Here is a 17312-nt window from a genome sequence, read left to right as displayed (position 1 = left end):
GGCATTTAGGTTGCTTCCATGACCTGGCTATTGTAAATAGTGCTGCAATGAACATTGGGGTGCATGTGTCTTATTGATTTATGGTTTTCTCTGGGTATATGCCCAGTAGTGGGATTGCTGGATCATATGGTAAATCTATTTTTAGTTTTTTAAGGAACCTCCATACTGTTCTCCATAGTGGCTGTATCAATTTACATTCCCACCAACAGTGCAAGAGGGTTCCCTTTTCTCCACACCCTCTCCAGCATTTGTTGTTTGTAGATTTTCTGATGATGCCCATTCTAACTGGTGTGAAGTGATACCTCATTGTAATTTTGATTTGCATTTCTCTAGTAAGTAGTGATGTTGAGCAGCTTTTCATGTGCTTCTTGGCCATCTGTATGTCTTCTTTGTAGAAATGTCTATTTAGGTCTTCTGCCCATTTTTGGATTGGGTTGTTTGTTTTTTTAATATTGAGCTGCATGAGCTGTTTATATATTTTGGAGATTAATCCTTTGTCCGTTGATTCGTGTGCAAATATTTTCTCCCATTCTGAGGGTTGTCTTTCCATCTTGTTTGTAGTTTCCTTTGCTGTATAAAAACTTTTAAGCTTCATTAGGTCCCATTTGTTTATTTTTGTTTTTATTTCCATTACTCTAGGAGGTGGATCAAAAAAGATCTTGCTGTGATTTATGTCAAAGAGTGTTCTTCCTATGTTTTCCTCTAAGAGTTTTATAGTGTCCACTCTTACATTTAGGTCTCGAATCCATTTTGAGTTTATTTTTGTGTACGGTGTTAGGGAATGTTCTAATTTCATTCTTTTACATGTAGCTGTCCAGTTTTCCCAGCACCACTTATTGAAGAGGCTGTCTTCTCTCCATTGTATATCCTTGCCTCCTTTGTCATAGATTAGTTGACCATAGGTGCGTGGGTTTATCTCTGGGCTTTCTATCCTGTTCCGTTGATCTATATTTCTGTTTTTGTGCCAGTTACCATATTGTCTTGATTACTGTAGCTTTGTAGTATAGTCTGAAGTCAGGGAGTCTGATTCCTCCAGCTCCGTTTTTTTCCCTCAAGACTGCTTTGGCTATTCGGGGTCCTTTGTGTCTCCATACATTTTTTAAGATTTTTTGTTCTAGTTTTGTAAAAAATGCCATTGGTAATTTCATAGGGATTGCACTGAATCTGTAGATTGTATTGGGTAGTATAGTCATTTTTACAATATTGATTCTTCCAATCCAAGAACATGGTATATCTCTCCATCTGTTGGTATCATCTTTAATTTCTTTCATCAGTGTCTTATAGTTTTCTGCATACAGGTCTTTTGTCTCCCTAGGTAGGTTTATTCCTAGCTATTTTATTCTTTTTGTTACAGTGGTAAATGGGAGTGTTTCCTTAATTTCTCTTTCAGATTTTTCATCATTCGTGTATAGGAATGCAGGAGATTTCTGTGCATTAATTTTGTATCCTGCAACTTTACCAAATTCATTGATTAGCTCTAGTAGTTTTCTGGTGGCATCTTTAGGATTCTCTATGTATAGTATCATGTCATCTGCAAACAGTGACAGTTTTACTTCTTCTTTTCCAATTTGTATTCCTTTTATTTCTCTGATTGCCATGGCTAGGACTTCCAAAACTATCTTGAATAATAGTGGCAAGAGTGGACATCCTTGTCTTGTTCCTGATCTTAGAGGAAATGCTTTCAGTTTTTCACCATTGAGAATGATGTTTGCTGTGGGTTGGTTGTATATGGCCTTTATTATGTTGAGGTAGGTTCCCTCTATGCCCACTTTTTGGAGAGTTTTTATCATAAATGGATGTTGAATTTTGTCAAAAGCTTTTTCTGCATCTATTGAGATGATCATATGGTTTTTATTCTTCAATTTGTTAATATGGTGTATTACATTGATTGATTTGCGTATATTGAAGAATCCTTGCATCCCTGGGATAAATCCCACTTGATCATGGTGTATGATCCTTTTAATGTGTTGTTGGATTCGGTTTGCTAGTATTTTGTTGAGGATTTTTGCATCTATATTCATGAGTGATATTGGTCTGTAATTTTCTTTTTTTATTGTATCTTTGTCTGGTTTTGGTATGAGGGTGGTGGTGGCCTCATAGAATGAGTTGGGGAGTGTTCCTTCCTCTGCAACTTTTTGGGAGAGTTTGAGAAGGATTCGTGTTAGCTCTTCAAGCCATCTGGTCCTGGACTTGTGTTTGTTGGAAGATTTTTCATCACAGTTTCAATTTCATTACTTGTGATTGGTCTGTTCATATTTTCTATTTCTTCCTGGTTCAGTCTTGGAAGGTTATACCTTTCTAAGAATTTGTCCATTTCTTCCAGGTTGTCCATTTTATTGGCACAGAGTTACTTGTAGTAGTCTCTTAGGATGCTTTGTATTTCTGTAGTGTCTGTTGTAACTTCTCCTTTTTCATTTCTAATTTTATTGATTTGAGTCCTCTCCCTCTTTTTCTTGATGAGTCTGGCTAATGGTTTATCAATTTTGTTTATCTTCTCAAAGAAGCAGCTTTTAGTTTTATTGATATTTGCCATTGTTTTCTTTGTTTCTATTTCTGCTCCAGTATTTATGATTTCTTTCCTTCTGCTAACTTTGGGTTTTGTTTGTTCTTCTTTCTCTAGTTCCTTTAGGTGTAATGTTAGATTGTTTATTTAAGATGTTTGTTGTTTCTTGAGGTAGGATTGTATTGCTATAAAGTTCACTCTTAGAACTGCTTTTGCTGAATCCCATAGGTTTTGGATTGTCGTGTTTTCATTGTCTTTGTCTCTAAACAATTTTCGATTTCCTCTTTGATTCCTTCAGTGATCTCTTGGTTATTTCATAACGTATTGTTTAGCCTCCATGTGTTTGTGTTTTTTTATGTTTTTTCCCTGTAATTGATTTCTCATCTCATAGCATTGTGGTTAGAAAAGATGTTTGGTATGATTTCAGTTTTCTTAAATTTACTCAAGCTTGATTTGTGACCCAAGATGTGATCTATCCTGGAGAATGTTCCATGCACACTTGAGAAGAAAGTGTAATCTGCTGTTTTTGGATGGAATGTCCTGTAAATATCAGTTAAATCTACCTGGTCTGTTGTGTCATTTAAAGCTTGTGTTTCCTTATTAATTTTCTGTTTGGATGATCTGTCCATTGGTGTAAGTGAGGTGTTGAAGTCCCCCACTACTACTGTGTTACTGTCGATTTCCTCTTTTATAGCTGTTAGCAGTTGCCTTATGTATTGAGGTGCTCCTGTGTTGGGTGCATATATATTTATAATTGTTATATCTTCTTCTTGGATTGATCCCTTGATCATTATGTAGTGTCCTTCCTTGTCTCTTGTAACGTTCTTTGTTTTAAAGTCTATTTTATCTGATACGAGTATTGCTACTCCAGCTCTCTTTTGATTTCCATTTGCATGGAATATCTTTTTCCATCTCCTCACTTTCAGTCTGTATGTGTCCCTAGGTCTGAAATGGGTCTCTTGTAGACAGCATATATATGGGTTTTGTTTTTGTATCCATTCAGAGAGCCTGTGTCTTTTGGTTGGAGCATTTAATCCATTCATGTTTAAGGTAATTATCAATATGTATATTCCTATTACCATTTTCTTAATTGTTTTGGGTTTGTTTTCGTAGGTCCTTTTCTTCTCTTGTGTTTCCCACTTAGAGAAGTTCCTTTAGCATTTGTTGTAGAGCTGGTTTGGTGGTGCTGAATTCTCTTAGCTTTTGCTTGTGTGTAAAGCTTTTGATTTCTTCATCAGATCTGAATGAGATCCTTGCCGGGTAGAGTAATCTTGGTTGTAGGTTCTTCCCTTTCATCACTTTAAGTATATCATGCCACTCCCTTCTGGCCTGTAGAGTTTCTGCTGAGAAATCAGCTGTTAACCTTATGGGAGTTCCCTTGTATATTATTTGTCGTTTTTCCCTTGCTGCTTTCAATAATTTTTCTTTGTCTTTAATTTTTGCCAGTTTGATTACTATGTGTCTCAGCGTGTTTCTCCTTGGGTTTATCCTGCCTGGGACCCTCTGTGCTTCCTGGACTTGCGTGGCTATTTCCTTTCCCATGTTAGGGAAGTTTTCGACTATAATCTCTTCAAATATTTTTTTGGGTCCTTTCTCTCTCTCTCCGCCTTCTGGGACCCCTATAATGTGAATGTTGTTGTGTTTAATATTGTCCCAGAGGTAGGCTTTTTATTCTTTTGCATGTGGTGGTCCAGTTTTCCCAGTATCATTTGTTGAAGAGACTGTCCTTTCTGCAGTGTATTTTTTTCTTCTTTTGTCATAGATTAAATGTCCATATATGCATGGGTTTACTTCTGGGCTCTCTATATTCTGTCCCATTGATCTGTGTGTCTGTTTTTGTGCCAGTATCATACTGTTTTGATTACTATAGTTGTGTAGTACAGTTTGAAATCAGGGAGTGTGATACCACCAGCTTTGTTCTTATTTCTCAAGATTGTTTTCGCTATTCAGAGTCTTTTGTGGTTCCATACAAACTTTAGAATTATTTCTTCTGGTTCTGTGAAATCTGCCACTGGCATTTTGTAGGGATTGCACTGAATCTGTAGATTGCTTTGGGTAGTATGCACATTTTAACAGTATTCTTCCAATCCATGAGCATGGAATATTTTTCCATTTTTTAGTATCTTCAGTTTTTTTCATCTGTGTCTTATAGTTTTCAGTGTACAGGTTTTCCCGTCCTTGGTCAAATTTATTCTTAGGTCTTTTATGCCTGGTAAATATTTATTGGATGCTAGACATTGTGAATTTTACTTTGATGAGTGCTAGATATTTTTGTATTCTGGTAAATATTCTTAAGCTTTGTTCTGGGACACAGTTCCTTGGAAACATTTTATCATTCTGGGTCTTGCTTTTAAGATTTGTTAAGTGAGAACAGATTAGTGTTTAGTGCTAATTATTTCCCACTGCTGAGACCCTTCTGAGTACTCTACTCGTATCTCTCTGAAATGAAGTTTTAAGTCTGGCTTTTGGGAAACGGAACTCTGTGTGAGCTCTACATACTCATCCCTCTAATCCTTTCAGGTGGTCCTTTGCCATGGCCAGGAAGCTTTTGCACAGCTCACCTTTTGTTTTTCTGTCTCTTAGGGATCTTTCTTGCTTCATTATGTCCAGTGTCTTGAAAACCATTGTTTGTTTTTTGTTCAGTCTTTTATTTGTTTCAGGCAGGAGGGTAAACCTGGTCTCTATGCCATCTGCTGGCAGTGGAAGCACTTTTATTTTTAATTAAAATATTTTAATTAATTATGGAAATCTCAAACAAGTACAGAAGTATAGTGAGTGGTATGATGCATCCCCACATACCCATCACCCAGCATCAGTAATTACCATCTCTGAGCCAGTCTTGTTTTATCTTCTAACACTTCTGCCTCTGTCTCTCAACCCCTCTGGATTATTTTGAAGCAAATCATATCATCTCAACCCTAAATATTTTAGTATACATCTCTATTATATACCAAAGCAGTTCCTCAAAAGTGTTTCCACAATACCATTTACATACCTAAAGTGCTTATTTCTTTGAACCTCTTAGTGTTGTGTCTTTGTTCATGTATTCCTAATTTTCTCACAGTTTTGCTTGTTTGTTGTTATTTTTAAAGTTGGTTTGTTTGAAAAATCATCTAAATAAAATTTACTTATTCTTTTTTAATTACCATTCCTTCTCACTTTGGACTTGAAATTATTACAGACTCTTGACATCATAAACCTTATTATAACAGGATCTTTCCATCTGGTTTCTTTAGCCCCATTCACTGCCTCTCCTTCCCATAGCCACCAGTTCTCTCCCACCAAAACTTTTGATCCATCTTGCTTCTTCCTAAAGTATACATATGGTAATGCTCTTCTTAAGCTTAAAAACCTTCAGTGAGTAAGCAAGGTACAGAAAAATGTGTATGGTATGCCTTTCTTTATAGAAAAGTTAAAAGTAGTATATATGCTTATATATCTGTATACTGCTTCAAGAAGGATACATAAATTATTGACAGTGGTTGCTTCCTAAGAGGGAAACTAGATGAGTGAAGTGAGAAGAAAATTCAGTTTTTTAATATTATATTTTATTTTGTTTGAATTATTTTATATATGTAATTATATTCATTTTAAGTAAAAGGAAAAAAATTTTAAATACTGAGTAAATTATAAGAGTATGAACTTGGTGTTCAGGAAGCTTCCACTATGTGGCTCCCACCTCTTTCCCTTTTGTTTCCAGCCAGGATGCAGCTCTCCAAGGTGGCGTTTAATGGAAATGTGTCAGCATGGCCTTGGTGTCACAGAGTCTAGAGATTACTACCAACATTAACACAGGGGCCCAGGATTCTAAATTTTCTGTAATGCTTAGGGTGGTTCTACCTAAAATGCCTTTAGGTCACCTTTGAGGATCATTTTTCTCCCCAGGGAATTTAATATTTTATCCATTCTTTGGTTTTGGGTTCTACCTAACCTTTAGTTTTCCCATTCTTTTGATGTGCCATTCTTTCTATCCTAAATATCTTTTTTGTTCATCTTTACCTTTCTGGTAAGCCTGTATTGCCTATTTTTATAGGTATTTGTATGTATAAATTATTTTTCACTTGAAAGTTTGAACTTTTTATAGGGAGAGATATACTTCCTTTGAGGTTTTGTAACCTTTAGCAAGTTTGACTCTGTGTGTGTTTCAGTTTCGATAAAAAGGGGTATGATAATGTAGCTATATTCTGGATTGTTGTGGGGATTAAATAAATTAATGCATGTAAGGAATTGAGAACAGTATGTTATGTAGATTATAGTATGTTGCACAATGCTTTACATATATAGTAGGCATTCATTCAGTAAAGTTTTTGGAATATTTGGAGTATTGATGAATAAATAAATGAATATCATTCTTAGTTTTCAGAGATTAATGTAAATATAAACTAGGTTTTTTTTTTTTTTTTTACAACCAGTATTCATTAATTAATTGATTCAAGAAATAATCGAGTGTTTCCTTTGTGCTAGGCAGTAGTGCAAGGTTTCGGGAACACATGGTGACTAAAGACTAACTGTGTGTTCTTTTAAGGAGCTTACGTAAATACTTATTGAAATATGAGTTCTATAAGAGTGTAACATGGAGGAGCCTAAATTAATTTTGCTGGTAAATATCAGCTTTCTCTGATTGAAAATAAGTCTGAAGAATTTCCTATGGTATACCAAATTGTTATACCTTTATTTTGCTTGCTTTAGAAAATAGAATCAGCCACTGTATCCAACATGATAATCTTAGCTGCCAACATAGTTTTTCCTATTAATAACAATAATAATAATCAGTGATTGTCTTTACCTCATGTTAATGGAATTTTGGACATCTCTGAGAGCTTGAAATTGAGTTTCTTTGTTTCAAATGATGGTTCTATTTATATAATGGTTATTGTAAAATTAGGTATATCATGAAATTTCTATTAGTTTAATTTCATTGTCATAATTAGGAGAGAAGCTTTGAAATTTGTCTGATTCTTCAATTTAATATTTGTGATTTCATATTTAGAATTGTTTTATATTTCTCTACATATTAGGTATTAAGTCCACAAAAGCTGGAATTGTTACGAGCTGAAATACAACAAGAGCTAGAAACTCCAATGAGAGAATGTTTTAGGCATCTGGATGAAGTAAGTAATTTGTATAGAAGGACTGTGCATTTATCTTCATGTGACTGTGAAAGGCTTGAGGAAAAGCATCATTCTCCTACTCAAAAGCCCTGCAATAGCTTCTGTTCTTACTCAGAGTCCTTATAGCAGCCTTTAAGACTGCATACGATCAGATCCCATTCTTCCGTCCACATTGGCCTTCTTGGTGTTTCTTTGGCACTTCAGAAATGGTGCAGTTCAAGTCTTTGCCCTAGCTGTTATTCCTGCCACGTATCTCTTGGCTGATTTTCTCATCTTTTTCAATTCTGCTGAAATTTCACCTTTCCAGTAGGGCCTACTTTGACCAACCCCTGCCTCCTTTTAATATTGCAACTTGCCTTTCCTGTCACTCTTTAGACTTTTGGATACCCATTTACCCTGCTCTACTTTTTATTTTTCTCTAGTATTTATAGTCTTCTAATATGCTATATAATATTTATTGTGCTTATTTTTAAAATTTTCCCTTTTACAACTGCTAGAATGTAAGTTGTATGAGAGGAGGAACCTTTATCTGGTTTTGTTCACTGTTATAGTCCAAGTTCCTAAAACACTTCCTAGCATACAACAGATGCTCAATTAATGTTTGCTGAATGAAAGAATGAATTTCATGCAGCCTCAGAAAAGTAAAAATGTGTTAGTTTTTCTTCAGATTGAGATCAGTCTCCTCATATGAAATGTTGGTATAATGTGACTAAATGTTTAATAAAGGGAACAGGAAGAGATGACAGATATTGACTATATTAGGTACTATCCTAGACATTTTATATGTTACCTTATTTAATAAGCATACTGGGCCTTATACATACAAATGAATATTGTCCCCCTCAAAATGGTCCCCTTTGGAAAGTTGTAGACTAGTGATGCTGTCATTGCACAAAACAGTTGTGGGAATCCTCTTTTATAAATGATTTTCTGGCTTGATAAAGTCATCTTTTGAATATCATCCTGGTGGGTAACCAAAGCATTATGGTTTAGGAGTAGATTTAATTTTGGATTATAAAAAATCACTTAAATCTGAGGTAGGTGATCAAGTTAAGTAAAAGCATGTTTTTTTTTTAAAAATAGTATGTTTCTAATAAAATCACAAAACCCACTTTCTTGGTTTGTAAACAGGCTTAGAAATCTTTCAACTAAAGATTTATAGTGAGCTGATTATTTTAGGAGGCATGCTTTCCTTGTTAATTCCCTGAGGTATGTTGGAATAGTGTCTCCATCTTCCTGCTCTGTTGCCTGAGTTTTTATTGAGATTCAGAATGCCAGCAGATTTTGAAGTGTTAGGAAGCAGAATTTTGGAGCATAGGCATTGCATGTGTTCTTGGTTAGTCAGGAGAGTTGGTACTACATATATACTTCAGACTGGTGTGTTGAATTAGAATTCATCCTTTTTGACTTTTAAGGGGGTATTTTTTATATTTTATTATAGAATTAATTTTAAAAATCTATTTTGAAAGGTGTGCTGCTACATTTTAAAATATTATTTTATTAAGCCCAGAGCTCAAAAGTTTTGACATGCTAATACATTTTTATTATTAGAATCATTGAGGAAATAAGATTAATTGAATGGTAATTTGTTTTACTGATACCTTTTCAGGAGTGTGCTAATTCTGTTTGTAGCATTCTTGTCATGATAACTTTTCCAAGGTTTGTTTATACTTCTGTTAAGCTTAATTTTTACTTTCAGAATGGCTCTTAGTATAAAACAATTTAAAATTTTTGAAAAGGTGATTTTTGAAGTGAGTACAAGTTTCATTTATAAATTTGTTATAAATTACAATCTTCTTTTAATTTAGGAAGTAGAAAAGTATAGAGCTGAATATAATAAACTTCGCTATGAACATACATTTCTCAAATCAGAATTTGAACACCAGAAAGAAGAATTTGCACGTATTTTAGAAGAAGAAAAAATAAAATATGAATCAGAGGTGAGTGACTGATTATACTAGTTTAGTCATTATCCTGCTAGTCAATAAAATTTTATGATTTTATATTTTTTGTGAATCTCAACTTAAAGTTGATTGCATAATTGTTTTATTAATTAATGGTTAAGTATTTGTCATGATTTTCATCTGCTCTATAGCAACATTTTTCTGGTGAATGTTCTTTTTGGACTGTTAAAAGAGGAAAAGATGAAGAAAATTTATTTTGCACCAGTCAATGGAGATAGATAGCAGAGACAGACTTCTCTTTGCAAATACAGTTTGTCTGTGTGATTGCTTATTTAGCACTGTCCCTCTCTACTTATTGGAATCAAACCATGTTCAGGAGAGCTCTGGCTGTCAGCCCATGCTCCTTGTTTCCACTGATACAAACAAGGGGTTTATACATTAGGGTGTGCCCATCACCATCACTTTGTTCTTTCTGGCATCTACAACTGCAACATTCTGTCTCTGATGCCTATAGCCTATACCCCTATTCTCTATCTATTAAGTTTGGCAGCCTCTCTTCTCATTTTGTTGTTTGTCTCCTAATTTTGCCAAAAACGAGGTTTGTGTCTCTTATTCTTCATGTTGCTTTTAGGTGGTTTTTCAGGATGGAAAGAGAGAAATATCAGTTTTATGTTGCTATATTCAAATAAGAAATCTAATGCTAGTTGAATTTATTTAAAAATAGCTTGTTGTCCGTACTTACATGAAGCATTCTATGTACAAACACATCTTCATAATACATTTATTGCATTGACTTTATTTGGAATTAATACATTTATTGCAGTGACTTTATTTGGAATTAAGAGCTAAAATATACTCTCCTTCCTTTACCAATTACTAATTGGATCAGACTGGTTTCTTCTTATCAGTGAGCAAATTGCTCCATGATTGTTTGGAATGTAAGAAGTTGAATGAACTTTGGATCTTTTGAGTCCATTAAGAATTTGGTACCAAAAAACTATAAATAATTATAGTCTTTTTCATTAAAAAAATTATTTATGGCTTTTTTTTTACATATGATCTCATGTCTATTACGGTCAGTGATATGGAGCAGGACCATCTTATTTTCTCCATTTTAAATGGCGACACTGAAGCACAAGATAAGTGACTTGCCCAAAGTTTCACAGAAACTCAGCAGCCAAGTTAACAGTAGAACTCAGGTACCCCAACTCCCAGCCCAGAGTTTTAAGTTTCAAATTATTAATGATTTGAGGTTGTCATGCTAATTAGGGGCCATCTAACCACTGTAATATTGTAGAGAGATCAATTGATTTATATTATGTAAGATTTTGAAAGATTTTGAGTCTGTTATTATGATAGACTTAAAGGAGCTACATATAAAAATTTTCCTGTGGAAAAAAAAGAATGATAAAAAGGTTTCCAACCTAAAATGTAGGTTTAGTATATTGAAGAGTAACTACTGAGGTTGAAGATAGTGATGCTTTATTTTATACTTTGCTTTTAAAATCTAATGTTGATGTTTATCTGGTAATGATTATTTGTATTCTGTAGTTTCTAGTTTTATTGTTTTTTTTAAAGAATGAAACCTGCATCTGAAACCTGATGGCTATTCTATTTTTCACCCATGAAAGACCAAATGATATTCATTAAAAATTTTAAGGTGCCAGTGACATCTTAAATAATTTTCTAATTGGAATGTCTTATGACATTCTTAGAAATCTGGAGATAAACGGCTAGCTAAGAAGCTATGATTAGTAAAGGCTAGAAAAGTAAAACTTTCTAATAAGACTGAAGTTCTCGTATGAGTGTGTTTCATGTTTGGTAATTGCAATCGTTGTTGCTTTTGTTTTGGCCATCCATTTACAGTGCTTGGTGTCAGTTTATCTCTTGTAAAAATAAAATACAGTGTGTGTGTGTGAGTTGTGGAAAAAAAAAAAAGACTGAAGTTCTCTCCTTTCTACTTCCTAGTTGATTATGCAGGGGTAATATTAATTAGTGGATAATTGGGTATCTGCTTTCATTCCATCACTTATCTTTACACTCCAGTTTCTCTGTACAATTAAAGTAAAAACTAGTGAGATGATGTGGACACAAAACAGCAGTAAAACTTCAAAGTAAAGCCTACTCTTGCCATCTATCAATTTTACAATTTTAACTGGTATAAAGTATATTAGCTTGGTGTACTAAAAATAATTGGATTTTCTTACATTAATTAAGGACTCACACAATACTGTACATTTTCACTTTTACAGATAAAAATACTTGAGGAAGATTTTGTTAGTGTTTTCCTGAGGAGCACTCTAGGAATTCACATGTCCCTCATGATATTTTGAAGTTTAAAAAGTACATGAAAGAAAAAAAAAAAAAAAGATATGAAAGAAGATATCTTTATGAAAAAGATAATAGCATGATTTCTCAGTGCATTTGGCTGTATACAGATGAAATTCTGAAGTTACATATATAGTTGTTATTTGGAAGTGGTACTACTGTGTTTATATTTTATTAGGACTCTGATTTTATATTATTCTGCAAATAGTAATGAAGAGCAGTACAAAGAGTTTTAGGTACAGGTGATTGTAATGTAGCCTGAATGAGTGAAAGAGTAATCCAGTGGAGATATTAAGATCTTGAGAGAGGGCACTGAGCACTGCATCATATGAAAAACTGTCATGACACAATACATAGTGACAGGTCTCTGAGATTATTCCATCATGCTCTCCAAACTGGCTGAGCTCTACCTTGGCTTGTATGGGGCTGGTGAGAAGCCAGATTTCCTATGGCAAAAAAGGAGAACTTCTTTGGGTCCCTGTTACCACATGCTGTTTTTTCATTATAGCACTGGTAGCACAGAACTGATAATGCGCTCCTTCTTTGGGTCCTTATCCTGACATGTATGTCGGTAGACATCATGAAATCTCTCAAAACACTTCTTTTTTGTTCTGATAGGTTTTGAAGTTCTACCTGGAGTGCTGCTTTAGGTCCAGGTGGGTTCCATTATCTGAAATATTCCAAGTTCTCTAACTTACACCCTTCTCAGATTACTCTGAACTGTGGATACATTACAATAGATAAAAGTCTCCCAAATTAAAATTAAATTACTTCACAGTTGGAATTATCTGGAATTGATTTTAGCAAACTTTTAAGAAGGACTTTGTGAAATTTTACTCATTAAACTTTTCTGTGAATGCAGTTTTGAATATCTCAAAAACTTAACTTTTTGCATGTAAAATTTTAAACATTTTAGGTGTTCATTTAGCATGACATGGGGAACTGACTTCACTTCTCTGTGCATCAGTGTCCTCATCTATAAAATGGTGTTATCAGTAGTATCTATCTCATGGAGTTGTGTTGAGGATTTAATAAATTAATGTGTGTAAAGTGCTTAGACAGCACATAGTAAGCCTTCAATAAATGGTAGCTGCTATTATCATTATTTAAAGTTCCACATGCTCAGATTTCTTGAGTATATGATCTTGTCCTTTACTTGAGCATGTTAGAGTTTTCAGTGTCAGGTCTGCACTTAGATCCTCTAAGTATTTTGAGGGCATATCTCATTACAGTGCCTGCATCCCCCATCTTCATCTCACCATCATTCTGACTGCTCTGCTTTCAGGTGCTCTCTGCCCTAGCTTTTCCTATCAGTCACAGTTAGTTATCTTTCTTTTACTACACTCATGACCTCTTGGGGCCTGAAAAAGGCATATGTTTATTATCCCTATTCTCTTGTTCAGTTTGGGTAGAATTCTTCTAAAGACATTGAACATCACCTCATTTCCCAACAGTTCTTGCATCCCATCGTCTGATCTTTCCATATTTATGTCTGGAGGCAAATACATAGTCATGGGGAGAAAGTTCTTAGTACTATCTTTCTCTTACTAGGAGAAAGTAAGGAGTTTAAGGAAAGGAGATGTTATCTTCCAAAATTAGATTAAAATACGAACTTTAAATCTGTAAATAATTTAAGTGCTACCTTCTTCTTAGTGTAAATAAATGAGAAAATGGTTTTGTTTTCCATCATTGATATAGGAAAAATCAATTCTAATACATATAGGGGAAAAGGGGAAACTTGGAATAATAGGAATATAAAAAGGTAAGCTAACTTGATTTTAAAAACAAAGATCAGGGAACTTGAAATTTTATGTGCAAAATGTTTACCATAATGCCTGACAAATAGTAAATATTCAAATTAATGGTATTATCACTATTAGTACCTGATAGCATTAATCATAGTACTAATTTTCATAATAAATATAGTAGATATTTTTAAATAGATTTCATATTTGTAAATGAAAAGCTACAGAAGTTGAAGAAGTGAAAGAAAACAAATTTGTATTTAATTTACTGGGAGAAGCACTTTATAATTCTTTGAATTTTGTCAACAACCCTAGAGATTAGATAATCATTATTCCCATTTTATAAATGAGAAAACGCTCATGAAGCACTGAGAGACTGGTTCAAGGTTGGACAGCTAGTAGGTGGTAGAGCCAGGAATCAAATCTAGGTAGTCTGGGGGTTTCTCCTTCTGGCCATGGTAGAGTTTTAGGGACTGAATTTAACTTAAGGTGCTGACTAAAAACTGGGACAAAATATAGGAAACTGTGGTTTTCAGACATTAGAAAACAGGCAGTACAAGGCAGTGATCCCTAAAAGAAGGAAACAAATAAAATGAGCTCTGAGATGGCCTCATCTTATGTTCACCAGAGTGGAAAGGCCACCTAATGCATGGTGCATTGCATAGAAGACTCAGAAGGATTTTATCTCAGTAGTAGGGCCAAATTAGCCCCACAATAGTGGCTACTCTGGTTCTGCCTAACAAGTGTAAAAGAAAGATTTGAAAGGATCAAACTATTCCTAAGTAACTTAACTGAATAATAGAACAAAGATTTAAAAGTACGTAAAGGAATACAAAAGAACCTAGCATTAAAATAAAATAAAATAAAAATAAAATTCACAATGTCTGACATCCAGGATAAAAGGACTGGGTTCATAGTTGTATTCTACCAAACATTTAAGGAAGAAATTATACCCCGTCTTTACAATTTCTTTCAAAAGATAGAATCAGAAGGAATCTTCTTAATTCATTCCATGAAGCCAGCATTACCCTAATACCTAATCCAAACAAAGACGTTACAAGAAGACTATAGACCAAACTCTCTCATGAACAAAGATGCAAGAATCCTCGACAAAGGGCTTCTCTCGTGGCACAGTGGTTAAGAATCTGCCTGCCAATGCAGGGGGACACGGGTTCGAACCCTGGTCTGGGAAGATCCCACATGCCGTGGAGCAACTAAGCCCATGCGCCACAACTCCTGAGCCTGTGCTCTAGAGCCCACGAGCCACAACTACTGGAGCCTGTGCTCCGTAACAAGAGAAGCCACCAAAATGAGAAGCCTGTGCACCGCAGCAAAGAGTAGCCCCCACTCACCGCAGCTAGAGCAAGCCCGTGCGCAGCAACGAAGGCCCAATGCAGCCAAAAAATAAGTAAAATAAAATAAAAAAATAATGAATCCTCAACAAAATATTAGCAAATTGAAATCAACAATGTATAAAAAGAATAATGCACATGAACAAGTAGGATTTATTTCAGGCGTTCAAAGCTGGTTCAACATTAGAAAATGAACTAATGCAATTCATCACATCAATAGGCCAAAGAAGAAAAATCACATCATCATATCAATAGATACAGAAAAAGTTGTTGATAAAAGCCAACACCCATTCATGATAAAGCTCTCAGCAAACTAGGGCTAGAGGGGAACTACCTCAACTTGATAAAGAACATCTATAAAGTACAGCTAACGTCATACTTAGTGGTGTGAAACCAGAAGCTGTCCCACTAAAATCAGGGAACAAGGCAAGGATGTCCCCTCTTACCACTCCTTTTCAGTATTGTGCTGGAGTCTTAGCTAATACAATAAGACAAGAAAAGGAAATAAAAGACATACAAATTTGGAAGGAAGAAATAGCGCTGTCTTTCCTTACATGATTGTGCAGAAAATCTGAAACAATCAATAAAAAAACTCCTGGAACTAATCCAGCTTTTACAGTGGAGTTGCAGGATACAAGATTAATATACAAATGTCAGTCACTTTCCTATATGACAGTAATCAACAAGTGGAATCTGAAATTAAAAACATAATATCATTTACATGAGCATTCCCCCAAATGAAATACTTTAAAAAAATATGTACAAGATCTAAATGAAGATCTGATGAACATAATCAAAGGATGAATGGAGTGATATTTCACCTTCATGGAGAGGAAGACTTAATGTTGCCAAGATGTCTGTGCTTCCCAACTTGATCTGTAGATTCAGTACAATTCCAATCAAAACCCCAGCAAGTTTTGTGGATATTGACAAACTGATTCTAAAGTTTATAGAGAGCGGCAAAAGACCCAGAATAGCCAACACAATATTGAAGAAGAACAAAGTTGAAGGACTGACTATAAAGCTATGATAATCAAGACAGTGTGCTGTTGGCAAAAGAACAGACAAACGGATTAATAGAACAGACCAGAGAGTTGAGAAATAGACCCATAGAAATATCATCATCTGTTCTTTGACAGAGGAGAAAAGGCAGAGTAGAGAAAAATGGTTTTTTCAACAAATGATGCTAAAACAACTAGACATGCAAATGCAAAAAAAAAAAAAGCGGATCTAGACACAGACCATACAACTTCACAAAAATTAACACAAAATAGATTATAGACCTAAATGTAAAACTTAAAATTATCAGACTCCTAGAAGGTAATATAGGGAAAAACCTTGATGACCTTGGGTTTGGTGATGACTTAGATACACCACCAAGATATGGTACTTGATACATGAAAGAAATAATAAGTTAGACTTCATTGAAGTAAAAAATTTCCACTCTGAAAGACACTCTAGAGAATGAGAAGAGAAGCCATAGGCTGGGAGAAAATATTTGAAAAAGATATATCTGATAAAGGACCATTATCCAAAATATACAAAGAACTCAAACTCAACAATGAGAAAACAAACAACTGGATTAAAATATGGGCCAAAGACCTTAACAAACATCTCACCAAAGAAGATATACAAATGGCAAATTAGCACCTGAAAAGATGTTGAACATCATATGTCATTAGGGAATTAAGGACTTCAAGGGAGATGACATGTGAATCTGAGATTGGAGGAAAAGGGGAGAGCTGAGGCTGTGTCCAAGATCTTTACCCAGAGGATGGATAGCAGTGATTGAATATGAGCTCCTCCAGAACAGAGGTTTTATGATTGTAGTTGACCCTTGAACAACACGGGGTTTGAACGGTGCGGGTCCACTTATACCTGGATTTTTAAAAATAAATACACATACAGTAATGCATTTAAGTGAACCTGCACAGTTCAAACCCATGTTGTTCAAGGGTCAACTGTACACAGTCCACGGTTGGTCGAATCGGCAGATGTAGAACCCGCCCATACAGAGGACTGATTTGAGCCCTTGGATTTTGGTATCTGTAGCAGGTCCTGGAACCAATCCTGTTAGATACTGAGAGCCGGCTGGCTGTCTCTGCTTATCTGCTAGGTTCTCTAATGTATCCTTAATACTTAGAACAGTGCCGCCTACGCAGTAAGTACTCAATAAATATTTGTTGCATGAACGAATGAACAGAGAAGTTAGAAGGCAGTGAGAAGTTAGAAGGCAGTGATTACCAGTTTTGGGAGGAGTGACTTGGTAGAGAACTCTTGTTAAGGAGTTACAAATGTGAGATCTAATCCTGAATTTGCTATTAGCTAGCTCAGTCCACAGCTTCAGCTCTCACTTCAACTATCACATA

At 34.9% G+C, this 17312-nt stretch overlaps 1 protein-coding gene across 4 annotated transcripts in view; it reads left to right on the top strand.

The window, feature by feature from the left end:
- CEP83 (centrosomal protein 83) overlaps window positions 1-17312 on the top strand; it is a 140861-nt gene that overhangs the window by 76575 nt on the left and 46974 nt on the right. For all 4 annotated transcript variants that reach the window (XM_059934742.1, XM_059934744.1, XM_059934741.1 and 1 more), the window contains 2 exons: window positions 7522-7614; window positions 9423-9554. In XM_059934742.1, coding sequence (XP_059790725.1) covers window positions 7522-7614; window positions 9423-9554 — 225 coding nt within the window. The remainder of the gene's footprint in view (window positions 1-7521; window positions 7615-9422; window positions 9555-17312) is intronic.

Source organism: Balaenoptera ricei, chromosome 10, assembly GCF_028023285.1.
Source record: "Balaenoptera ricei isolate mBalRic1 chromosome 10, mBalRic1.hap2, whole genome shotgun sequence".
NCBI classification, from domain to species: Eukaryota; Metazoa; Chordata; class Mammalia; order Artiodactyla; family Balaenopteridae; genus Balaenoptera; species Balaenoptera ricei.
The sequence above is the reverse complement of the archived record's forward strand: the minus strand, read 5'-3'. Positions and strand labels throughout refer to the sequence as shown.